At 44.1% G+C, this 26,160-nt stretch overlaps 1 protein-coding gene and 1 pseudogene across 1 annotated transcript; both read left to right on the forward strand.

Moving 5' to 3' along the window:
• Nucleotides 1–229: 229 nt before the first annotated feature.
• Nucleotides 230–7,280, forward strand: LOC121627137 (annotated as a pseudogene).
• Nucleotides 7,281–8,134: 854 nt separating this feature from the next.
• Nucleotides 8,135–21,444, forward strand: LOC121627136 (NACHT, LRR and PYD domains-containing protein 3-like). Its single transcript, XM_041965823.1, has 13 exons — nucleotides 8,135–8,188; nucleotides 9,809–9,933; nucleotides 10,041–10,172; nucleotides 10,640–10,777; nucleotides 11,094–11,219; nucleotides 11,804–11,882; nucleotides 12,041–12,269; nucleotides 12,428–14,210; nucleotides 14,311–14,484; nucleotides 16,735–16,908; nucleotides 17,576–17,749; nucleotides 19,908–19,954; nucleotides 20,123–21,444. Exons 2-13 carry the CDS (start codon nucleotides 9,845–9,847, stop codon nucleotides 20,767–20,769), a joined length of 3,792 nt encoding a protein of 1,263 aa, XP_041821757.1. The 5' UTR covers nucleotides 8,135–8,188; nucleotides 9,809–9,844; the 3' UTR covers nucleotides 20,770–21,444.
• The last annotated feature ends 4,716 nt before the right edge of the window (nucleotides 21,445–26,160 follow it).

Consider the following 26,160-nt stretch of genomic DNA (forward strand, 5'->3'; position numbering starts at 1 on the left):
AAGTGTCCAGGACTCTTGTTCATGTCAGAGCACTCAAATCACTCCAGCATCATTATTCACACTCAAAGCTCTGTGTGTGTTGTGTTGAAGGCCAGAGCATCAGGACACACCAGACTCTGCTGGACCTGGACCTGGACCTGTAGCTGAACCTGAATCTGAACCCAGCTGTGTGTCCCTTAAGAGCGACCAGTCAATGGATCGCTACTTTCATTTTAAACAACAACATTTATCTGACAGACAGTAAGTAGTTCTCAGTATTAAAATCGTGTTGGACAATATGACCTAAAATGTTTTTATTGATTGAAATCATTCAGGTTCGAGTTTAGTGAGTTAGTTTCGTTCTTCTTTGGTCCAATATTTGATGAGAAAATGAAGCGATGATCCACACACTGAAATCATTCAGCTTCATGTTTTATTGAACTTTGGTGTGTTGATCCTTTTCTTGTTGATAGCTGCTAGTTTCCAGCAGCTTCTGAGTCTGAAGAGTGAATTTCCATCCCTGGTGGTCTTCCTCTCTCTCGAACAGGATCTATGGGAGACCAGACTCTGCTGAACTTGGACCTGGACCTGGACCTGAACCCAGCTGTGTGTCCTTCAAGAGCGACCAGTCAATAGATCGCTTCTTTCATTTTAAACAGCAACATTTATCTGACAGACAGTAAGTAGTTCTCAGTATTAGAATCATGTTGGACAATATTGCCTTGATTTTCAGCATCGTTCTTCTTCACATTCATTTATGTTTTGTGTTTGCTTCTTGAAGGAAATGTTAGAAGAGGCTGTTAAATCTAGTCTGTGGATTAGGCCTCCACCTTTAGCACCCTCTAAACTTTCTACCCCCTACCCGAACAAGGGTCTGTATCCAATCCCTACTTTCATCTTTGACTCTACCTCTTTAGTTTCTACCCCCTACCTGAACCAGGGTTTATATTCCCATCCCGCTTTTATTGGTGCAGTTGGTGAGAGGCAGGGGTTGATGATGGTAGTGTGGCAGTTGGCAGTTACATGTGGCATCTAGGCCTGTGGTAGCATTGTTGCAGCTAACAATAGCTAAAGCGGTGGTAGTATGATAGTATCTTAGCAGTTAGCATTGGCATCTAGCAGTTAACATTAACAGTATAGGTGAATCGAGCTTTATTGTCTTCTTCTGTTCCTCTTAGCAGGTAGTGGTTAGCATTTAGCATTAGCATTAACTAAATGGTAGAATCGGAACTGTATTGTCTTCTTCTGTTCTTCTTAGCGGTTAGCATTAGCATTAGCATTAGCTAAATGGTAGCATCGATACTGGCCACTACCTGGTGCATCTCCTAAACAGTAACTGTTTCCTTCATGTAGCCCAGAGAAGTTTCTTCTAGTTTTTATTTGACCCACAGTTCAATGTGAAATCACCCGTAGCTTTAGTTTGATCCAGTATTCTCTGGTTTTCTCTTTGGTTTTCTGATGTTTCACGAATTCACCTGCTACAAGTTTATTGTGACTCCCTACCAATTTATGCTGGACAGGTAGCATCCAGTTAGCTTGTGTGAGCTGTGTGATGCTGTCCACAGTATTATAGGGTTAATAAGAACTGGAGGGACTAAACCAGACCAGCTGGTGAACCAACACAGTAAAGTGAAAGCTGCAGAGAAATGCAGACTGGACTGTTGATTCACAGCAGGATCAGCAGCACGAGCAAGCGTGAGCTAATTCTTCATGATTCCTCCACAGAGTCGACCAGGAGAGCTCAGAGGTTCCCAGTGGTCAGTCTGCCCAGCAGCATCAGACTCACCTGGACTCCATATTTATGGTCTGTACATGTACAGACTTTTACATCTATTCTGTTCACAATAATGTCCATGCTGCACTTTTTAGACCAGTGGACTGTCAGTCTGTTCAACACGGATCTGATGTTTGGTTCCATGATTTCAGTTTGTGTGATTCATATAATATTCTGTTCCAGCTGCTGGAGGAGAACATTGTCACTTTTGTGAAGAACGAGCTGAAGAAGATCCAGAAGGTTCTGAGTTCAGATTACCCAGAATGCTTCGAGAGTCAGAGGGAGGATGAGGAGGTGTTGGACGATGAGGATGAAGAGCAGAGGAGGAGCAGCAAAGTGGCATTTCTGAAGATCACACAGCACTTCCTGAGGAGAATGAAGGAGGAGGATCTGGCTGACCGTCTGCAGAGCAGTAAGAGGATTTCTGTAAAGATTGAACCTGCTGGATAAATGGGACATTCACTGATGTCTCAAGAGATGGAAGAAAATATGTTTGTATTTTTAGGGTTATTAAATTGTCGTGATCTTCATGAATCTCTGAATGATCTTATTTATTGTGTCTTCATTCAGAATATCTTGCTACAGTTTGTCAGCGTCAACTTAAATCCAACCTGAAGGAGAAGTTCCAGTGTGTGTTTGAGGGGATTGCTAAAGCAGGAAACCGGACCCTTCTGAATCAGATCTACACAGAGCTCTTCATCACAGAGGGAGGGACTGGAGAGGTCAATGATGAACATGAGGTCAGACAGATTGAAACAGCATCCAGGAAACCAGACAGACAAGAAACAACAATCAGACATGAAGACATCTTCAAACCCTCACCTGGAAGAGATGAACCAATCAGAACAGTGATGACGAAGGGCGTGGCTGGCATTGGGAAAACAATCTTAGCACAGAAACTCACTCTGGACTGGGCTGAAGACAAAGCCAACCAGGACATACACTTCATTTTTCCATTCACTTTCAGAGAGCTGAACGTGCTGAAAGAGAAAAGGTTCAGTTTAGTGGAACTTGTTCACCAATTCTTTCCTGAAACCAAAGAAGCAGGAATCTGCAGGTTTGAGGAGTTCCAGGTTGTGTTCATCTTTGATGGTCTGGATGAGTGTCGACTTCCTCTGGACTTCAGCAGTAATGAGATCCTGACTGATGTTACAGAGTCCACCTCAGTGGATGTACTGCTGACAAACCTCATCAGGAGGAAACTGCTTCCCTCTGCTCGCCTCTGGATAACCACACGACCTGCAGCAGCCAATCAGATCCCTCCTGAGTGTGTTGACATGGTGACAGAGGTCAGAGGGTTCACTGACCCACAGAAGGAGGAGTACTTCAGGAAGAGATTCAGAGATAAGAAGCAGGCCAACAGAATCATCTCCCACATCAAGACATCACGAAGCCTCCACATCATGTGTCACATCCCGGTCTTCTGTTGGATCACTGCCACAGTCCTGGAGGATGTGATGAATACCAGAGAGGGAGGAGAGCTGCCCAAGACCCTGACTCAGATGTACATCCACTTCCTGGTGGTTCAGTGTAAACTGAAGAATGTCAAGTATGATGGAGGAGCTGAGTCAGATCCACAGTGGACTCCAGAGAGCAGGAAGATGATTGAGTCTCTGGGAAAACTGTCTTTTGAGCAGCTGCAGAAAGGAAACCTGATCTTCTATGAATCAGACCTGACAGAGTGTGGCATTGACATCAGAGCAGCCTCAGTGTACTCAGGAGTGTTCACACAGATCTTTGAAGAGGAGAGGGGCCTGTACCAGGACAAGGTGTTCTGCTTCGTCCATCTGAGTGTTCAGGAGTTTCTGGCTGCTCTTCATGTCCATCTGACCTTCAACATCTCTGGAGTCAATCTGCTGTCAGAGGAACAAAAAAACCCCTGGTGGTCTAAAGTATTCAGAGATGATCTTGAATCAACACATCTCTACCAAAGAGCTGTGGACAAGGCCTTACAGAGTCCAAATGGACACCTGGACTTGTTCCTCCGATTCCTCCTGGGTCTCTCACTGCAGACCAATCAGACTCTCCTACGAGGCCTGCTGACACAAAAAAGAAAAAGCTCAAAAACCCATCAGGCAACGGCCGAGTACATCAAGAAGAAGATTGAGGAGGCTCCCTCTCCAGAGAAAAGCATCAATCTGTTCCACTGTCTGAATGAACTGAACGATCGTTCTCTGGTGAATCAGATCCAACAGTCCCTGAGTTCAGGAAGACTCTCCACAGATGAACTGTCTCCTGCTCAGTGGTCAGCTCTGGTCTTCATCCTACTGTCATCAGAAAAAGATCTGGATGTGTTTGACCTGAAGAAATTCTCTGCTTCAGAGGAGGCTCTTCTGAAGCTGCTGCCAGTGGTCAAAGCCTCCAACAAAGCTCTGTAAGTGTGCAGAAATGTTGTTGATTTCAGAATTAATTAAATGTGCTGTTATTGACTCAAATGGAGAATATTTTCACTCTTGTTCATTATTTCCTCTTCAGAATGAGCGGCTGTAACCTCTCAGAGATAAGCTGTGAAGTTCTGTTCTCAGTTCTCAGCTCCCAGTCCTCCAGTCTGAGAGAGCTGGACCTGAGTAACAACAACTTGCAGGATTCAGGAGTGATGCTGCTGTCTGCTGGACTGCAGAGTCCACACTGTGCACTGGAAACTCTCAGGTCAGATCAAGTTCGTGTTTGTTGTAAAAGTGTTGACATATTTCTTTAAACTCAGAAGTCCATACATGTTAAATTATTCAATTAAATTAATTCAATTATTCATTCAGCTTCATTTGCTGTTCAGCATCAAAAATGAACGAACTCTGGCTGAGATGGAGATCCTCATTTATGTTCTGACATCATGTGACTTTGATAACTGGATGTCTCTTTATTCCTGATTCAGTCATGATAAATTACCTCAATGCTAAAAACCTCTATCTGTCAGTGTGTTCTTCCATTTTCTCAACAACTGTTCATCTGATGGACTTCACACTTGGTGTGTGTGTTGCTGAGGACCCAAGGAAGTACAGTGTCGAGTGTGAAGTAGTTTGGATGACCTACAACTCAGAAATCGTTGAGAATTATTACATTTTAATTGAAAGTTTCTACTTTAACTTGTGGATCTTTTCTATCCTTTACGCTGGTTTAGTGTCTCAGGAAATCACAGACCAGTTGCATGTGTTGTAAATCATTTCATGTGATGCTACTCAGCCAATCAGATCTCTGCATTCTGAGAGCAAAGATTTGACGGACACAGCAGTACCATTAGATGGTTTGCCATCTGTGTTGTTCTGTGTGTTTTCAGGCTGTCAGGCTGTCTGATCACAGAAGAAGGTTGTGCTTGTCTGGCCTCAGCTCTGAGTTTCAACCCCTCTCGTCTGAGAGAGCTGGACCTGAGCTACAATCATCCAGGAGACTCAGGAGTGAAGCTGCTGTCTGCTGGACTGGAGGATCCACACTGGAGCCTGAAGACTCTCAGGTATGAAGAGGCCTGCTGCAGCCACAGACAGGCAGTGTGATAGAGGAGGAAGAGCTGGAATCATGTTGTCTGTCTTTTTGGTTGATGGTGGATGTGAGTTTGATATGAACAGTCACACATGTAGGAAGTCATTTTCCTTTGCTCAGAACAGAAACACTGGTTGAACATAGAAAATAGATATTTGTGTTGGAGGTCTCAAGGAGAACATCTCCAGGAACAAACATGATAATGACCTGTTGGTAATAATTGATGGAGCTTGGACAGATCTCTGGATGGTAAATGAACTGTCTGTCATTTTGAGAAATATCCATTTTGTCCTGAAAAGAAATAAAACAACCTTCCAACAACTCCAAAGCAGTTATATTCAGTTAAAACTGTGTTCCAACCTGACAGCCACAGAACAGGGCAGGACTTTTGAGGTTCTACATTCAGGTGTGTTTCTCAAAATGTTGGACTGTTCCTTCATCAGTGTTGAACAATTGTAGTGAACGTGGTCTTCACAGTGAACATGGGTTGTAAATACATGAAAATTTCAGACACCAAGTCGCTGAAAAGATTTATGCAGAATAGAGTCACAACAACTCGTCTCAGATATTTAATTGATTTACAATATTTACACTTCAATGAAAGAGAGAAGATCACATGTGGTGCATCGTCACATGTGGGAAAAGAGAACGAGAACCATGTCTAATAATAAATGATTAAAGCTCTGCTGGTTTGTTTAGTGAAGACACTGTAAGACTGATAATTAATAATCACAGGTGGGAGAGCAAGAGAGTGATCAATAACTGAAACACCTCAGAATATAAGAAGGCAACAGATTCAAATAAGGAAATGATGAAGGCAGATTTAATAATGAGTGGGAATCTGTGACAGAAGAGGTTTAGGTGCAGCAGGTAGAAGCAGGTCGGATGAACATGCTGTGTGTGTGTGTGTGTGTGTGTGTGTGTGTGTGTGAGAGAGAGTAATGTAACGTCCATGTTTACATGCTGAAAGAGGATGTTCTGGTCTGATCCCCCTCCTCCTTTCAGGGTGGAGCCTGCTGGAGTCCGATGGTTGAGACCAGGTCTGAGAAAGTGTAAGTGTGTTTTTCATTTGATTGATGAAAACAGAGCAGCGCACATTCAACCATCTTCAAACTGTGACATCATTCATTCACACCTCTGATGTCATCATCAAACTGTGGATCAACGAACAGATGATGGATCAATAACTGCAGCTGTTTTCTTCTTGTTCTCTCCATCAGATTCCTGTGAACTCACAATCGACACAAACACAGTGAACAGATGGATCAAACTGTCTGACAACAACAGGAAGGCGACATATGTGGAGGAGGATCAGTCATATCCTGATCATCCAGACAGGTTTGACGAGTGTTGTCAGCTGCTGTGTGGAACTGGTCTGACTGGTCGCTGTTACTTAGAGGTCGAGTGGAGAGGAGACGTTTCTGTGTCAGTGAGTTACAGAAGAATCAAAAGGAAAGGAAGAAGTGAAGACAGTGAGTTTGGATTGAATGATCAGTCCTGGAGTCTGTTGTGCTCTGATGGTGGTCGTTACATCGTCTGTCACAATAGCGTCTGTCACAATAACAGAACAACATCCTCCTCCTTCTCCTCATCCTCCTCCTCCTCCATCTCTGACAGAGTAGGAGTGTTTGTGGACTATCCTGCTGGCACTCTGTCCTTCTACAGAGTCTCCTCTGACACACTGATCCACCTCCACACCTTCAACACCACATTCACTGAACCTCTTTATCCTGCCTTTGGGTTCTGGTCTGGGTCTGGTTCCTCAGTGTCTCTGTGTTCTCTGTAGGATGGAGAAACTCAGTTAGAGAAACATTCTCACTGCTGAACAGATCAGTTGAGTCTGTGCAGGATCACAGTCATAGAAATCTTTAAGTTTATTATCATAAATGAATCATTGAACTTTGTACAAAATGATTCAAAGTGATTGAAAATATTCCTCATTTACATTGTGACCTTCTTCCACTTCCAGTCCTTTGAAGATGGAAGCTGTGATCATTAAATTGTGGACATGCTGCAGATTTCCACCCTCTGCTGTGTGTTGTTTTGAATTGTGGCTCGACAGCAAGATTAAACAGTGGTAGAAAGTGAGTACATTTACTGAAGTATCTTGTTCCAATAAAAGCTGAATGTTACTGTGAGTGTTTATTGTCTTTCTCAGGTCAGGACTCGAGGTCCACTGATGTGGTTTTTTTTAGGGCTATAAACAACGGTTTAACCAATCAAAAACTCATAAGAATGCTGAATATCAGAGCCAATAATCAGTCAATTCATTATTCATGATTTAAGATACATTTTCACTGTTATGATTCCTGATGATAATCTCACCTCATGCATGATTATCTCATCTTGAGGCCCTGCAGAGGCCTCAGTTTTCAGTTTTTTTCTTCTCAAGCCTTTATTGTGTGACATTAAGTCGCCCAATTCTGCCAGCAGGATGCCAAAAAATGGATTCTTTTACATCAGAAATGTTGTCATGAAGAGACTCAGGAGGCTTCACCATAACCATATCTAAACCACAAAACAAAATGAAAATGATATGAAACCAAAGATAATTTCTGTTTTTATTTCATACATCAGGCTGGTTTGAATGCACAATGCAAATCTCTAACTTTCCAGCATTAATGCTTCTATAAATATACCTGTTAATAAAGGTTTATTATTGTTGTAGGATTCTTTCACTGTCAGCTGTGTTGGCTGTCATTCGCAGCAGGAATCAGGCCCATATTCAACACACAGAAGAACTTTTCATCTGTAACTTCAGCTCATTCTTTCTGTACATGTGAATAAATGAATGTGTTGAATTGTAATGTTGTCTATTGTTCAGGCTACAAGAATAAATGTCCAGTTAACAGATGTGGTTGGGGTCAAACTCTGCCTCCGCTTCCGGGGTTGGAAGTTTACTTTCACTTTCACTTCTGATGTGACGCAGATTATTTTCTCCATCTCAACCTGCAGCTGAAGGTAATGAAACAACTTTGAAATGTTTTACTCGTTAGCACAAGCTGTCGTTAGCTTAGCTACACTGGAAATAGCAACGATCTGCAGCTCCATACTTCATTTCTCCAAACTCTCAGCTGTGAGTGTATCTGTGAACTCGAGACGAAGGAGGTGAAACAGCAGCCGGTGAAAACAGCCGCCATGTTGTGTGGATGTTTGAGAGAGTAAACGCGGGGATGAGGGTAGAAGTAGAGAGAGTCGGTGCTCATGAGTTGAACACAGAGTCGTTATTTCTGTGTAGCACCACTTACTGATGGCTGAAGGCAGCTTTTCCTGCCTGGTTCAGCCTGTGGAGGAGGCGGAGACGAGCCGCTGCTCTCCCGCTGTCTGTGCCTGTAAAAGCGGCTTCGCTCGGCCGGACAGCCGCTGGAGAACAGCTGCTGGTGTCGGTGAACGTCCTTCTGTTTCCACTGCAGGACTAATGTGGAGACAGGATGGGAATCAGAGAGGTTCTCACAGCTTTCTGAACATTCAACAGGTTCTTCACAAAGACAAGAAACAGCATGAAATGAGCCGTCAGAGCTCCAACACTCCTCCAACAGGAACTAATGTCCGCTCCTCTGTTTGACAGGAAGATGCTCATTACCCCAAAAACATGTTTGATCAGCAGCTGCTGAACAAGAAATACATGAAACACATTCATTTACCTTCATCTTTCAGTGTTTTATTGACTCTTTATTGATTTCAGGACACTGTTGATCAATATTTAGAGATTTATCCTCAAGATTCAGCAGTGGCAGAAAGTGAGTACATTTACTCAAGTATTGTACTGAAGTACAGTTTTCAGGTACTCGTGCTTTACTCACAGTCACGAGAGACATTTTACAACAGAACAAGTACTTTTACTGCAGATACTTAAACAACATAAAACTGATAATACTTGAGTACTTTTTCTTGAGTAAGAGTTTGAATGCAGGACTTCTACTTGGAATGGAGTATTTGTATATTGTTGTATTAGTACTTTTTCTTCAGAGAAGCTTCTTCAATTCATGAATTAGAGGAGAACCAACTGAACATTGTCTCTGTTTGAACTTATGATTAATGGCTGTTATTAGATTCATTTACTGGGAAATTTATAGGTCATTATTAGGAACCTCTAAAAAGTCATGATTTATTTGTATATATGTTTTGATAAATGATGTTGTTTTTATTGTCAGTGATGGGACTGATTGAATGTTATTATAGTGGAGATTTAATCCCACGTGTTGGTGTGAAATAATCACCTATAGCTTGTTGCATCAAGTCATTTTCTGCAGAGACTGTGTAGGTGGAGAGATTCTCTCAGGTCACATCAGTCCATCTTTGTCCTTCAGTGTGTCAGTGGATGTCAATGGTCCTCCATGCATCAGGTGTGTGTGCTGGCTGCTCTTCACCTGACTGCAGCTTCATGGCGCCATCTAGTGGACTGATAGTAGAACAGCAGCTGTGCCTCACACTGCTGTGTGACTGCATTCAGCTGACAATGATATGAAGCAGAAGATAACAGCCAATCACTGGAGGAGCAGCTGATGTTTTGACAGGAGAAATGATGTAAAGGATGATTTCAGCTGATGTGCAGATGAATGATTTGTGTTTCCTCTCCAGATCAAAGTGTGTGTGAGCTGATGTGAGTTGAGCAGCATGAATCCATGTGAGGACAGAGAGGAGGGAGTCCGTCCCTCTGAAGCCAGTCTGTGTGGGGGACATGACGACCAGACCAAAGCTCAGAGGTGAGATGAGGATCTCTAAGTGTCCAGGACTCTTGTTCATGTCAGAGCACTCAAATCACTCCGGCATCATTATTCACACTCAAAGCTGTGTGTGTGTTGTGTTGAAGGCCAGAGCATCAGGACACATCAGACTCTGCTGGACCTGGACCTGGACCTGAACCCAGCTGTGTGTCCTTTGGTAGTGAACAGTCAATAGGTCGCCTCATTCATTTTAAACAACAACATTTCTCTGACAGACAGTAAGTATTTCTCAGTATTAAAGTCATGTTGGACAGTATGACCTGAAATGTTCATATTTCCCTCCTCATGTTGTTCACTGCTGATGTTTGTCCTCATTAAATCCAGTCTGACCAGTTGTCCTTATATTGTTCACGTTGTCCTCCTCATGATGACATTTCCTCTTTGAATTTTGGACTAAAATGCTTCACCTACCATCATCTATAAATAACAGTCAGGATATTTGTGGTGAGTTTAGTGAGACATGAGAAAAGATCTGTTCAGAAATTAGTCAGTTTAGTTCTGCTTTAGTCCAATATTTGATGGGAAAATGAAGCGATGATCCACAGACTGAAATCATTCAGCTTCATGTTTTATTGAACTTTGGTGTGTTGATCCTTTTCTTGTTGATAGCTGCGAGTTTCTCCAGCAGCTTCTGGGTCTGAACAGTGAATTTCCATCCCTGGTGGTCTTCCTCTCTGTCTAACAGGATCTCTGGGAGACCAGCCTCTGCTGAACTTGGACCTGACCCTGAACCAGGACCTGAACCCAGCTGTGTGTCCTTCAAGAGCGACCAGTCAATAGATCGCTTCTTTCATTTTAAACAGCAACATTTATCTGACAGACAGTAAGTAGTTCTCAGTATTAAAATCGTGTTGGACAATATGACCTAAAATGTTTTTATTGACTGAAATCATTCAGGTTCGAGTTTAGAGAGAAGTGAGAAAAAAGAAGCTCAGAAATGAGTCAGTTTAGTTCTGCTTTGGTCCATATTTGATGAGAAAATGAAGCAATGATCCACACACTGAAATCATTCAGCTTCATGTTTTATTGAACTTTGGTGTGTTGATCCTTTTCTTGTTGATAGCTGCTAGTTTCTCCAGCAGCTTCTGAGTCTGAACAGTGAATTTCCATCCCTGGTGGTCTTCCTCTCTGTTGAACAGGATCTATGGGAGACCAGACTCTGCTCAACCTGGACCTGGACCTGAGCCCAGCTGTGTGTCCTTCAAGAGTGACCAGTCAAATGGTCGCCTCATTGACTTCAAACAACAACATTTCTCTGACAGACAGTAAGTTGTTCTCAATAACAGTCGGGATATTTGTGGTGAGTCCCGTGAGATGTTTGAAAACAGACCAACAGTGTCGGTGCTGATGGACCCGACAGGTTAGTTTGATATTTGTCAAGAACAGGAAAATCTGCTCAGAAAAAGTTGTTAAGTTTTGTAAGTTGTTTAGTTTGTGGTGTAAACTGCTGGTTCAAATTAGCTGATAATGTTATCAATTTCGCCCTGTTATTCCCAGTTTTCACCACAGGGTGGCAGTAAAAGTTGGTACAGGTTTATATTGTTGACATGGAGCTGTCGCTGTTCAGGATATTGTTATGATATAGCTAGTCAATGGAAATGTAATGTGAGAGGTTAGAATTGTAATTATTGATCATTTTAATAATAGCTGATGACATCTCATTATTACACAGGCCTAGAACATGTCTTTTATTCATTCATTCAATAGAGATCGAACGATGTGGTTCATCAAAATGAACCGAACCAACTGCCTGTACTGAGCTATGGTTGTACTCTGTCCCATTCTTTCAGTGTGTCAGTTGTTGGGCATTTACACAAGCGTGAGCTAATTCTTCATGATTCCTCCACAGAGTCGACCAGGAGAGCTCAGAGGTTCCCAGTGGTCAGTCTGCCCAGCAGCATCAGACTCACCTGGGCTCCATATTTATGGTCTGCACATGTACACCAGCTACTTTTACATCTATTCTGTTCACAATAATGTCCATGCTGCACTTTTTAGACCAGTGGTCTGTCAGTCTGTTCAACACGGATCTGATGTTTGGTTCCATGATTTCAGTTTGTGTGATTCATATAATATTCTGTTCCAGCTGCTGGAGGAGAACATTGTCACTTTTGTGAAGAACGAGCTGAAGAAGATCCAGAAGGTTCTGAGTTCAGATTACCCAGAATGCTTTGAGAGTCAGAGGGAGGATGAGGAGGTGTTGGATGATGAGGATGAAGAGCACAGGAGGAGCAGCAGAGTGGCATTTCTGAAGATCACACAGCACTTCCTGAGGAGAATGAAGGAGGAGGATCTGGCTGACCGTCTGCAGAGCAGTAAGAGGATTTCTGTAAAGATTGAACCTGCTGGATAAATGGGACATTCACTGATGTCTCAAGAGATGGAAGAAAATATGTTTGTATTTTTAGGGTCATTAAAATGTCGTGTTCTTCATGAATCTCTGAATGATCTTATTTATTGTGTCTTCATTCAGAACATCTTGCTGCAGTTTGTCAGCATCAACTTAAATCCAACCTGAAGGAGAAGTTCCAGTGTGTGTTTGAGGGGATTGCTAAAGCAGGAAACCGGACCCCTCTGAATCAGATCTTCACAGAGCTCTTCATCACAGAGGGGGGTACTGGAGAGGTCAATGATGAACATGAGGTCAGACAGATTGAAACAGCATCCAGGAAACCGGACAGACCAAAAACAACAATCAGACATGAAGACATCTTCAAACCCTCACCTGAAAGAGATGAACCAATCAGAACAGTGATGACGAAGGGCGTGGCTGGCATTGGGAAAACAGTCTTAACACAGAAACTCACTCTGGACTGGGCTGAAGACAAAGCCAACCAGGACATACAGTTCATGTTTCCATTTACCTTCAGAGAGCTGAACGTGCTGAAAGAGAAAAGGTTTAGTTTGGTGGAACTTGTTCATCAATTCTTTCCTGAAACCAAAGAAGCAGGAATCTGCAGGTTTGAGGAGTTCCAGGTTGTGTTCATCTTTGATGGTCTGGATGAGTGTCGACTTCCTCTGGACTTCAGCAACAATGAGATCCTGACTGATGTTACAGAGTCCACCTCAGTGGATGTGCTGCTGACAAACCTCATCAGGAGGAAACTGCTTCCCTCTGCTCGCCTCTGGATAACCACACGACCTGCAGCAGCCAATCAGATCCCTCCTGAGTGTGTTGACATGGTGACAGAGGTCAGAGGGTTCACTGACCCACAGAAGGAGGAGTACTTCAGGAAGAGATTCAGAGATGAAGACCAGGCCAACAGAATCATCTCCCACATCAAGACATCACGAAGCCTCCACATCATGTGCCACATCCCGGTCTTCTGCTGGATCACTGCCACAGTTCTGGAGGATGTGATGAAGACCAGAGAGGGAGGAGAGCTGCCCAAGACCCTGACTCAGATGTACATCCACTTCCTGGTGGTTCAGTGTAAACTGAAGAATGTCAAGTATGATGGAGGAGCTGAGTCAGATCCACAGTGGACTCCAGAGAGCAGGAAGATGATTGGGTCTCTGGGAAAACTGTCTTTTGAGCAGCTGGAGAAAGGAAACCTGATCTTCTATGAATCAGACCTGACAGAGTGTGACATCGATATCAGAGCAGCCTCAGTGTACTCAGGAGTGTTCACACAGATCTTTAAAGAGGAGAGTGGACTGTACCAGGACAAGGTGTTCTGCTTCGTCCATCTGAGTGTTCAGGAGTTTCTGGCTGCTCTTCATGTCCATCTGTCCTTCATCATCCCTGCAGTCAATCTGCTGTCAGAGGAACAAACAACCAACCATGAATCTGCAGAGACATACTTCTACCAAATAGCTGTGGACAAGGCCTTACAGAGTCCAAATGGACACCTGGACTTGTTCCTCCGATTCCTCCTGGGTCTTTCACTGCAGACCAATCAGACTCTCCTACGAGGCCTGCTGACTGAAACAAGAAACAGCTCAAAAACCCATCAGGCAATGGCCGAGTACATCAAGAAGAAGATCGAGGAGGCTCCCTCTCCAGAGAAAAGCATCAATCTGTTTCACTGTCTGAATGAACTGAACGATCGTTCTCTGGTGAATCAGATCCAACAGTCCCTGAGTTCAGGAAGACTCTCCACAGATGAACTGTCTCCTGCTCAGTGGTCAGCTCTGGTCTTCATCTTACTGTCATCAGAAAAAGATCTGGATGTGTTTGACCTGAAGAAATTCTCAGGTTCAGAGGAGGCTCTTCTGAAGCTGCTGCCAGTGGTCAAAGCCTCCAACAAAGCTCTGTAAGTGTGAAAAAAGTTGTTGATTTCAGAATTAATTAAATGTGCTGTCATTGACTCAAATGGAGAATATTTTCACTCTTGTTCATTATTTTCTCTTCAGACTGAGCGGCTGTAACCTCTCAGAGATAAGCTGTGAAGTTCTGTCTTCAGTTCTCAGCTCCCAGTCCTCCAGTCTGAGAGAGCTGGACCTGAGTAACAACACCCTGCAGGATTCAGGAGTGAAGCTGCTGTCTGCTGGACTGCAGAGTTCACACTGTGAACTGGAAACTCTCAGGTCAGATCAAGTTACTGTTTGTCTTGAAGGATTTAAGTTAGCCACCCTGCGGAGGAAACTCATTTCAGCCGCTTGTATCCGAGATCTTGTTCTTTTGGTCATGACCCAAAGTTCATGACCATAGGTGAGGGTTGGAACGTAGATTGACTGGTGAATAGAGAGCTATGCCTTTCGGCTCAGCTCCTTCTTCACCACGACAGACCGGTACAACAACAGCATTACTGCAGCTGCCGCACCGATCCGCCTGTCAATCTCACGTTCCATCCTTCCCTGACTCGTGAACAAGACCCCAAGATACTTAAACTCCTCCACTTGAGGCAGGATCTCTCCTCCAACCTGGAGGGGGCAAGCCACTCTTTTCCGGTCGAGAACCATGGCCTCGACTTGGAGGTGCTGATTCTCATCCCAGCCGCTTCGCACTTGGCTGCAAACCGACGCTCACGTGGGCAGCGACAGTGTTACCTGGAAAGGCGTGATTGGGAGGAACGGCCTCCCTGATCTGAACCCGAGCGGTGTTCTGTTATTGGACTTATGTGCTAGTCACAGTTTGTCCATAACGAACACCACGTTCAAGCATAAGAGTGTCCATCAGTGCACGTGGCACCAGGACACTCTAGGCCGGAGGTCAATGATCGACTTCATGGTCGTGTCATTTGACCTTCGGCCGTATGTCTTAGACACTCGGGTGAAGGGAGGGGCTGAGCTGTCAACTGATCACCACCTGGCGGTGAGTTGGATCCGCTGGCGGAGGAGGAAGCTGGACAGACTTGGCAGGCCCAAACGGGCAGTGAGGGTCTGTTGGGAACGTCTGGCGGAACCCTCTGTCAGAGAGGTTTAAACTCGCACCTCCGGGAGAGCTTTGACCAGAACCCGAGGGAGGTTGGAGACATTGAGTCCGAATGGACCATGTTCTCCACCTCCATTATTGGAGGCCACAGCTGTTCGGAGCTGTGGCCGTAAGGTCTCTGGTGCCTGTCGTGGCGGAATTCCCCGAGCCCGGTGGTGGACACCTGAAGTAAGGGATGCCGTCAAGCTGAAGAAGGAGTCCTATCGAGCCTGGTTGGTTCGTGGGACTCCTGAGGCAGCTCGCAGGTACCGGCAGGCCAAGCGTGCTGCAGCCCGGGCAGTTGTGGAAGCAAAAACTCGGGTATGGGAAAAGTTTGGGGAGGCCATGGAGGATATTCTGGCAAACGTCCGGCGCCTCAGAAGGGGGAAGCAGTACCCTGCCAACACTGTTTACAGTGGAGGTGGGGTGCTTTGACTTCGACTGGGGATATTGTCGGGCAGTGGAAATAATACTTTGAGGATCTCCTCATTCCCATTGCCACGCCTTCCGTAGAGGGAGTAGGGGCTGGGGACCCAGTGGCTGGCTCATCCATTACTCAGGCTGAGGTCACCGAGGTAGTTCAGAAGCTCCTCGGTGGCAAGGCCCCGGGGTGGATGAGATCTGCCCTGAGTACCTCAAGTCTCTGGATGTTGTGGGGCTGTCTTGGCTGACACGCCTCTGCAACATCGCGTGGCGGTTTTCGTCCTGGTCGTGGAACACTGGACCAGCTCTATACCCTGAGCAAGGTGCTCGAGGGTTCATGGGAGTTTGCCCAACCAGTCCACATGTGTTTTGTGGATTTGGAGAAGGCATTCGACCGTGTCCCTCGTGGCATTCTGTGGGAGGTGCTTCGGGAGTATGGAGTCCGGGGCCCTCTACTACGGTCTCTGTATGACCGGAGCAGGAGCTTGGTTCACATTGCCAGCAGTAAGTCAGACCTGTTCCCAGTGCATGTTGGACTCCGGCAGGGCTGCCCTTTGTCACCGGTTCTGTTCATTATTTTTATGGACAGGATTTCTAGGCGCAGCCAAGGGCCGGAGGGAGTCTGGTTTGGGGACCACAGGATTTAATCTCTGCTTTTTGCGGATGATGTCCTGTTGGCTTCTTCGAACCAGGACCTCCAGTATGTGTTGGGGCAGTTTGCAGCCGAGATTTACAACTGAAGGCTGTAAAATTATTTCTGAACATCATTTCACCAAAACTCAAAATATTAATGACCCTTATTTGCTCCCATGTTTTATTTTTGTTTAATGTGATGTTGATCACTGGATGTCTGTTTATTCCTGATTCAGTCATGATTTATTGTCACAACATCTACAACATGTTTTGGATTGAACAGCAAAGAATTTCAACATGTGCTGAGAAGACACTCAACATTTTAACACAAATGTTTTTTGTCATCTTGTTCATTATTTCCTCTTCAGACTGAGCGGCTGTAACCTCTCAGAGAGAAGCTGTGAAGGTCTGTCTTCAGTTCTGAGCTCCCAGTCCTCCAGTCTGAGAGAGCTGGACCTGAGTCACAACAACCTGCAGGATTCAGGAGTGATGCTGCTGTCTGCTGGACTGCAGAGTCCACACTGTGAACTGGAATCTCTCAGGTCAGATCAAGTTATTGTTTGTTGTTAAAGTGTTACATATTTCTTAAAATTCAAAAGTCCATAAATATTAAACAGCTTCTCTCATGTCAGTTCTTTTGATTGGCATATTTTTTCCATCTTGACTGTTTTTCAATGTACATTTTATTTATCTTAATTTACTCTTCAGCATCAAATATGAGTGAAACCTGGCTGAGATGGAGATCCTCATTTATGGTTTGACATGTGACTTTGATTACTGGATGTGCCTTTATTCCTGATTCAGTCATGATTAATTACCTCAAAGCTAAGAACCTCTGTGTGTCAATCTGTCCTTCCATTTTCGAACAACTGTTCATCTGATGGACTTCACACTTGGTGGGTGTGTTGCTGAGGACCCAAGGAAGTACAGTGTCGAGTGTGAAGTAGTTTGAATGACCTACAACTCAGAAATGGTTGAGAATTATTACATTTTAATTGAAAGTTTCCACTTTATCCTGCACATCTTTTCTATCCTTTACGGCCCTGGTTTAGTATCCCAGGAAACTCACAGACCAGTTGCATGTGTTGTAAATCATCTCATGTGATGCCGCTCAGCCAATCAGATCTCTGCATTATGCGAGCAAAGATTTGACGGACACAGCAGTACCCTTAGATGATTTGCCATCTGTGTTGTTCTGTGTGTTTTCAGGCTGTCAGGCTGTCTGATCACAGAGGAAGGTTGTGCTTGTCTGGCCTCAGCTCTGAGTTTCAACCCCTCTCATCTGAGAGAGCTGGACCTGAGCTACAATCATCCAGGAGACTCAGGAGTGAAGCTGCTGTCTGCTGGACTGGAGGATCCACACTGGAGCCTGAAGACTCTCAGGTATGGAGAGGCCTGCTGCAGCCACAGACAGTCAGTGTGATAGAGGAGGAAGAGCTGGAATCATGTTCTCTGTCTTTTTGGTTGATGGTGGATGTGAGTTTGATATGAACAGTCACACATGTGGGAAGTCATTTTCCTTTGCTCAGAACAGAAACACTGGTTGAACATAGAAAGGAGATATTTGTGTTGGAGGTCTCAAGGAGTACATCTCCAGGAACAAACATGATAATTAGCTGTTGGCAACTGATGCATCTTGGACAGATCTCTGGATGGTAAATGAACTGTCTGTCATTTTGAGAAATATCCATTTTGTCCTGAAAAGAAATAAAACAACCTTCCAATAACTCCAAAGCAGTTATATTCAGTTAAAACTGTGTTCCAACCTGACAGCCACAGAACAGGGCAGGACTTTTGAGGTTCTACATTCAGGTGTGTCTCTCAAAATGTTGGACTGTTCCTTCATCAGTGTTGACCAATTGTAGTGAACATGGTCTTCACAGTGAACATGGGTTGTAAATACATGAAATTTTCAGACACCAAGTCGCTGAAAAGATTTATGCAGAACAGAGTCACAACGACTCGTCTCAGATATTTAATTGATTTACAATTTTTACACTTTAATGAACACAGAGAGAAGATAAAATGTGGTGCATCGTCACATATGGAAAAAGAGAACGAGAACCATGTCTAATAATAAATGATTAAAACTCTGCTGGTTTGTTTAGTGAAGACACTGTAAGACTGATAGTTAATAATCACAGGTGGGAGAGCAAGAGAGTGATCAATAACTGAAACAACTTAGAATATAAGCAGGCAACAGATTCAAATAAGGAAATGATAAAGGTAGATTTAATAATGAGAGAGAATCTGTGACAGTTCAGGGATGTTCCTACCTGCAGAGGTGAATCAGACTATTTCTGGTCAGAAGACTGTGGAGCGCTCCATGAACAGTACATGATGGATGGACATTACCTCTGGCAGTGTGTGGTGAAGGATGACGGCAGGACGACTGTGAGGTCCAGAAGCGGCTTCAGCAGGTTCAGCAGTTAATGCAGGACAAGTCTTGGACCAGGTGTTGCAGCTGGATGCAGCTTTTAATTTAGGTGTTTGGCAAACAGAGCATGTTGTTGAGGCGGTGTTGGTGATCCCAGGTGGAGCAGGTGGAGGGTGAGCTGAAGGAGTGGGCCTCACACAGGAGAGGACAGAGAGACTCTGGGTTTCTGCTGTAGATGGTTCAGTGTCTGGAGACCTGGTTTGTTTGGACAGACGAACCGAGAGGCCGACACGACGCCGGCTTCAGAAGTTCCAACAAGTCTTTGCTGTGTGATTGGTCCGTCGTACCACAGTAACAGGAACATGCATGAAACATCCCAACACATGAAATGATGCTCTTTATATCAGGAAGAGGTTTTCTGAGACTTGAGAGATTTTGGAGGGAAACAGTCTGGGAGTGTCTGTCACTGGGTTTGATGGCAGAGGTCTGGAACCAAGGACTGCTTTTGAAGAGGGACTCTTCATGGAGTCGGGATTATTAAAGGAGCGCAGTCTTATACTGGCCACTGAGGGAGTTTGAACCGGAGTTAGACTTGGCTGACGCGCTCTTTACCTATTGTGCCTCCTATAAACCCTTTCATCATTGTATAAAGTTAAAAATGTCCATATGTCGGTTCCTCTTATTGCAAAAAGTACTTTATTAATTCTACAGTGAAAAATACAGCAGCTTGATTGACCTGAGTCAAAAAACACATATTCAAATTTCGTGGCACAGCGGCAAAGACAGTGGTCAAAAACCTGTTTGCCCTTCTGGGTCAAACCCTTTCTGTCAATGACAGGAAATGTCCCCTTAAATACCCGTAGCGCCACCCCATGGTCAAATAAACAATCTCATAAAACCACATTTAGCTCCTACAGGGATGGTCCAGAAAGAGGTTTGTGTGTGTCATCAGATGTTGTCCTCCTCCTTCACACACACCAACATCCTGTGGGTCAGTGTCAGTGTGTGAGCAGATGGTGGAGGTGAAGAGGTTTAGGTGCAGCAGGTAGAAGCAGGTTGGATGAACATATTGTGTGTGTGTGTGTGTGAGAGAGAGAGTAATGTAACGTCCATGTTTGCATGCTGAAAGAGGATGTGCTGGTCTGACCCCCCTCCTCCTTTCAGGGTGGAGCCTGCTGGAGTCCGATGGTTGAGACCAGGTCTGAGAAAGTGTAAGTGTGTTTTTCATTTGATTGATGAAAACAAAGCAGCGCACATTCAACCATCTTCAAACTGTGACATCACTCATTCACACCTCTGATGTCATCATCAAGCTGTGGATCAATGAACAGATGATGTATCAATAACTGCCGCTGTTTTCTTCTTGTTCTCTCCATCAGATTCCTGTGAACTCACAATCGACACAAACACAGTGAACAGAAACATCAAACTGTCTGACAACAACAGGAAGGCGACACATGTGGAGGAGCATCAGTCATATCCTGATCATCCAGACAGGTTTGACTGGAGGCCTCAGCTGTTGTGTGGAACTGGTCTGACTGGTCGCTGTTACTGGGAGCTCGAGTGGAGAGGAGAGGTTGATATATCTGTGAGTTACAGAAGAATCAGAAGGAAAGGAAACAGTCAAGACTGTTTGTTTGGATTGAATGATCAGTCCTGGAGTCTGTTCTGCTCTGATGATGGTTGTTACACTGTCAGTCACAATAACAGAATAACATCCATCATCTCCTCATCCTCCTCCTCCTCCTCTGTCTCTGACAGAGTAGGTGTGTTTGTGGACTATCCTGCTGGCACTCTGTCGTTCTACAGAGTCTCCTCTGACACACTGATCCACCTCCACACCTTCAACACCACATTCACTGAACCTCTTTATCCTGCCTTTGGGTTCTTGATGTGGTCTGGGTCTGGTTCCTCAGTGTCTCTGTGTTCTCTGAAGGATGAAGAAACTCCTCCAGTTAGAGAAACATTCTCACTGCTGAACAGATCAGTTGAGTCTGTGCAGGATCACAGTCATAGAAATCTTTAAGTTTATTATCATAAATGAATCATTGAACTTAAAGATGGAAGCTGTGATCATTAAATTGTGGAAATGCTGCAGATTTCAGAATTGTGGCTCTTGTTCCAATAATAGCTGAATGTTACTGTGAGTGTGTTTATTGTCTTTCTCAGGTCAGGACTCGAGGTCTACCGATGTGGTTTTTTCAGGGCTAAAAAATACGGTATAACCAATTAAAAAAACTCATAAGAAGGCTTAATATCATAGCCAATAATCATCAATCCATGATTCATTATTTCAGTCAAAACTTCAAATCTTATTGCAAAATCATACTTTTTCCCAGCTTTTAAACAACATTTTTGATTTGGAAAATTAAATGTCAGCTGTCATGATTCCTGACAAGAAACTTACCTCATGCATAATTACAACATCCAGTTTTCAGTTTTCATTCATTCATTCACACGGGGTGCAATGAGAATTGAAGAATTTACGTGGCGCACCTGAAGGCAACGCGCCCGACGGCGCTGCACGTCGCCGCTAGGGGGCGCGCTGACATGATGGAGTCATGACGTGCACAAACTAGAGATGGGATTTATGGCTCTTTGAGGGGAGCCGGATCTTGGTGAGCCGTTCCTTTCAAAGAGCCGTTAAAAAAACTGGCTCATTTGGCTCATTTTTATATTTATTAAGTTTTAAGAAGGCAGTCTGGCCTGAACTCGTTTTATCTTGGAAATAACCACTGGGAGGAAAAAATTTAGATATCCCACCAATATGAGTTTAAATTATTCTGAAATATTGATTATAACGTTATTTGACATGTGTGGATTAGATTTCTGATCTGGATTCATTGTAAATATTCCACAGGGTGGCACCACATTACTCTGCTTTGACGGCGCTTTGCTTTTTTTTTTTGTAACTGGCGCACTCACGTGAAGGCAGCGTGCACAAGGTGGCGTGATGCTATTTGCATATCTAATAAGCACCGAGCAGCTGGGCAGCGCTCCTCCACATGTAACTCGGAAAAAAAAAAGAACGGCTCCCAGCTGCGACTCGGTTCCCATCGTTCATGTTAACGAGCCGTTCAAAAGAACCAGTTCGTTCGTGAACGACACAACACTAGCACAAACTGGCGGGCCGCGTGGACGGGAAGGAGGCCATCAGACGCTGATGTGAGTCAGCTGCTGTGTCGAGACGGTAGAAGCAGTTCTTGAAGGGCTGAAGAGGGTCAAAGCTGCCTGAGATACTGCTCAGGACGACAAAAGGTTCAAACTCATCAATTCAAATTCAAAAGCAATTCAGGCAGAGAGCGCGCGCATCACCTGTTGAAGCGCCCCTTGCTTGTTGGTCTGTTGGGACATTTGTTGAGAGCTTTTGTGCAAACATCTACATTTTCAAGTAAGTTCAAGGTCCTGAAAATACAAAACAAACGTGTGAGAAGTTTCTTGTGTTTTTAGTCCGCATGTTCATTTGGAACAGCTGCACCAAGTTTTTGACGTTTTCTCATCACATCTGTATGTTTTCTCACTTAATTCTAAAGTATTCCAAGTTAATTACAATCAGTTTCCCAATTGTGCCAGCAGGATGCCAAAAATGTGTTGTTTTCCATCAGAAATAACATATGAATGTATAAAAGCCAAACGAATGATGGAAATCTAAAAAGGAATCATGTTGTAGGCTCTTGTAACATTTTCAGATGTTATATTGTCTCCATGTGGACTATTTTTAGAAGAACAATCGTTGATAGAATTGAAAAATAGATGAGCTGCAGTGTTAGTTTTGTGCAGCCATTAGTCCAAAATCAGATCATTGAGTCTGATATGAAACTAAAGCAAGAAAACAAGCAAATCCTCATATTTGAGAGGCTGAAACAAAGAAATGTTTGGAATGAATCAGCTCTCAGCAGGAAGGATGAAGTGGTTGAGGGAACAGGAAGAGGATGAGGAGGATGTAGAGCTGGTGGAGGCTCCGCTCCGAGGCAGAGCACCCTGGAGCTTCACCATGAGGGGAGGCGCCGAGCACCCAGAGCCCCTGGTCATCACAAAGGTACCGAATTTCCGGGATTGTTTTGGCAGCAGCGTGTTTGGACAGTGATGTTCAGTAAAGCATCATTTCTTCATGTTCCAACACAAGAAGTCCAGAAGAGTCAAAGTCCAGTTTTTCTCTTCACTTCTTCTTTTGGCTGTTTTAATATTAAAGAACAACGAATGAGCCAGTTTTGAGTCTTATTTTAACATTTTTAGGACGTGGTTTTTACTTTGTGTCTTGAAGTTTTGGAAGAAGTACTCTGATCCGTCAATAAAAGTAGAACTACCACGTTCTAATAACCATCCAGTATCCAGAATCAAAAGTAAAAGTACTCACTGTGCCTACTGGCTTCTTTCACAGTGTGATATTATGACAGAATATTATTTTACTCTGTTTTTGTCTCACAAATACATGTCAGAGCATTTAGAATTGTAGATACTTTGTATACTACTTTTTATGTATAAAGTAGCAAAGTAAACAAAGTAAAAGTCCAATATTTTCCTTTGAAATGTGACGGAGTAGAAGGAAAGTGTCATAAAAGTGGAAATACGCACGTAAAATACAAATTAATACATTTGTATACATCCAAATTAAGTCGAGTACTTTAATAAATGTACTTAGTTCCATTCCAGTGCTGGTTACTTTTTCTCATGACAAAGTCTGTCACCTGCATTTTTCTTCATGTTATCAGTTTGTCCTGCCTGTCGTTCCCTTCCTGTCCTGCAGGTGTCCTCACTGCTTCCCACCTCCACTCATCACCTGACTCCCACACCTGTTCCCACTTCCCTCACTGACTCCTCCACCATCATATATACTCACCACCCTCTTTCAGAGAACACTGTGCATTAAGAAGCCTTCCTTTTTTTCCTCTTTGGCCCTTTGTACCTGCCTGCTGTGCCCTTTTTCTTACCTGACACCTGTTTCACTCGTCAATGAACAAAACCTTCAGAATGAATAAAGCAATTAAGACAGCTATAGGAATGAGGTCAACTTTAGATTGGTCTGGATGTTATTCCAGGTTGCAGGTGCACAATGAGAAAAACTGTATTTTCCAGGTTCAGTGAAAGCAGCACCTGCAGCACAATGGTTGGATAAGGGCCCACATTAAAAGACAGCAAAGAAGCAACGTCAGGGGGTAAAAACCAGTCAGAGCCTTCTGAATAAATCAGAGGGCCGCCCATCCTCAGCATACAGCTCACAATAATTGTAATTATCAGCAGTAATCAACCTCAGTACAGAGTGAGAAACAGCATCCAAGGGCTTCAGAGTGGCAGCTGACGCATGCAGGTAGACAATGTCCTCACAATCCAAGACTGATGGGAAAGTGACCTGAATAAGCAGCTTCCAACAACGCAGAGGACGACGTGTTTTATTCCTGACTGTGTTCACCAGTTTAGTCACGTGATTTTTCAGAGCGACCTTCTCGTCCATCCAAACTCCAAGATTCTTCTTCTCTGCGTCTCTTTCAATATTTACAGCGTTCTTAGTGGAGATGAAGAGACGATCGTCGTTGACAGTTTTAGCTCCGGCGGAAAACATGAATTGAGTTTTATCTGCGTGAAAATAGAAGAGCCAGAATATCAGTAAGTGTGGATGGTGGTGAATCAGCGGCTCCGTGTTCAGCTCAGAAAACCGAAAGTAATACTTAAAGTCACTGTTTGATTCCCTTTGCATTACAGTGCATCCAAAAAACAGCTGCTGTGTTTAGTGTTTGCTGCTCAAACAAGAAGTAGTGATGGGAACGCTGCACGAGTTTCAACCACCCAAACCTCCACCTCACAGGACGTACAGCTGGTTTAAGAACATCATGTTTAACAGTGGTGGAAGAAGTACTGAGATCCTGAACTGAAGTAAAAGTACTAACAGCACACTGTGGAAATACCCCACGACAAGTCAAAGTCCTGCATTTAAAACCGAAACAACAAGTTTCATGGTGCAGTAAACTGGTCCCTGTCAGTGTTTCCTGTTATTTCTGATGCTGTGAAGTCGATTTTTCACGAGCTCAGACAAAAAGCCTGTTTTCAGCTTTGTGACGATGCATTTTCCAGCGAATCCAAGAGGCTTTTTAAAGAGTCGATTCAGCTTCAGGAGGAGGAGAATTCAGTCTCCTTCAGTTCATCACAGACAGTCAAAATCAACACATCTGGAGATACGCTGATCTTCTCAATGCACTTCTTGATCCATTTATTGCACCTTTGTCGTCCAGTCAGCTGTTCATTTTGCGCCTGAGTCACACTGAGTGGATGCGGCTGCATGAAATCCTGGCAGCAGTCACATCGTGTTGTTTTTCCACCCATACTGAGAACAAATGGAAGAGAAAGTAAAGTGTCATGAAAGGAGGAAAACACATTTATCTTTCTCTGTGTCCTTCACCACCTTTATAAATCCCCTGTCCACACTGCCTGGATTCTGCTTCAGTTGAGCCTGAATGACATCAAAGCCATTCCAGAGGCGACATGAAGGCCTCATCCACTGAGGGCGGGAGGAAAAAGTCCAGCAGCCGCTTCAGAAACAACGAGTTCAGACCTGAGCTGCAGAGCGAGGCGGTCTCTGGTGGTTCTGCACAAAGAATCTAGAAAGAAGGAAAAGTCTTTGTTCATTTTTGACTGTAGCAGAAGAGAAATCCTCCTTCAACAAGCTTCACCTTGGCTTTCTCAGAGTGTTCACAGTGATTATTCAGCACGACATCAAAAGATTTGAACTCATGAGGATATAATGAACAATATATTTAAGATATAATATTTGTATGAACCCACTCAGGGGAGGGACAGCGGGCCATCAGGGTTTCTCTCACACCTGGTGTGAAAGGTGTTGAGTTCATGAGCTGGTCTGGAGGACAGGCTGACAGCAGGGCCGTTCTTATTGTGATCAGTGAGTCCGGAGTGTGTTCCAAAGGGCTGCGGGGTCTTTGGTGTTTGAATCCAGCTCCGGTCCTGGATGCTTCAGCCCTCTTCAGCTGCTGTCTTATGTCATCTGTATGATGCAGTGATCTGAGTGTCCAGGAGGAGCACTGGGGAGGGAGCGGTGTGCATGTTTTCATTTTCCTCAACACTGATTCCTTTGAGAGTTTCTATTGGTCTGTAACTTGACTGTTTTCTTGCAGAGAGAGCGCATGTTTGTCCTGCAGATGGCTGGGACAGGTGTGAGGTGGTACTTTCTTCCTCCATTGGTGGAGGGCACTGGCTCGCCGACCCCTGTAGTGCTGGGTAGCCTTTCCAGTTCCCTTCAGGGGGTGTGCAGACATGCAGCTGGCATTAATTCCCTGACGTTCAGGAGCGTATTCTGATCAGAGCTGTAGTTCATAACGGAGACAACAGATAGAAATCTACACAAAACACTGATAAGAGGCTCATATTCATGCAGTCGACCTAATATTTAATCTTTATTTGCTCCAAT

Source organism: Chelmon rostratus, chromosome 24 (assembly GCF_017976325.1).
Source record: "Chelmon rostratus isolate fCheRos1 chromosome 24, fCheRos1.pri, whole genome shotgun sequence".
Lineage (NCBI taxonomy): Eukaryota > Metazoa > Chordata > Actinopteri > Chaetodontiformes > Chaetodontidae > Chelmon > Chelmon rostratus.

What these genes read in the sequence shown, in the direction of transcription:
- LOC121627136 (XM_041965823.1), top strand. Translation starts at nt 9,845, where the DNA reads ATGAATCCATGTGAGGACAGAGAGGAGGGAGTCCGTCCCTCTGAAGCC. An exon ending in CAACATTTATCTGACAGACA is followed by an intron (nt 10,778 to 11,093) that starts GTAAGTAGTTCT and finishes TCTGTTGAACAG; the next exon opens with GATCTATGGGAGACCAGACT. An exon ending in TGTGAACTGGAAACTCTCAG is followed by an intron (nt 14,485 to 16,734) that starts GTCAGATCAAGT and finishes TTTCCTCTTCAG; the next exon opens with ACTGAGCGGCTGTAACCTCT.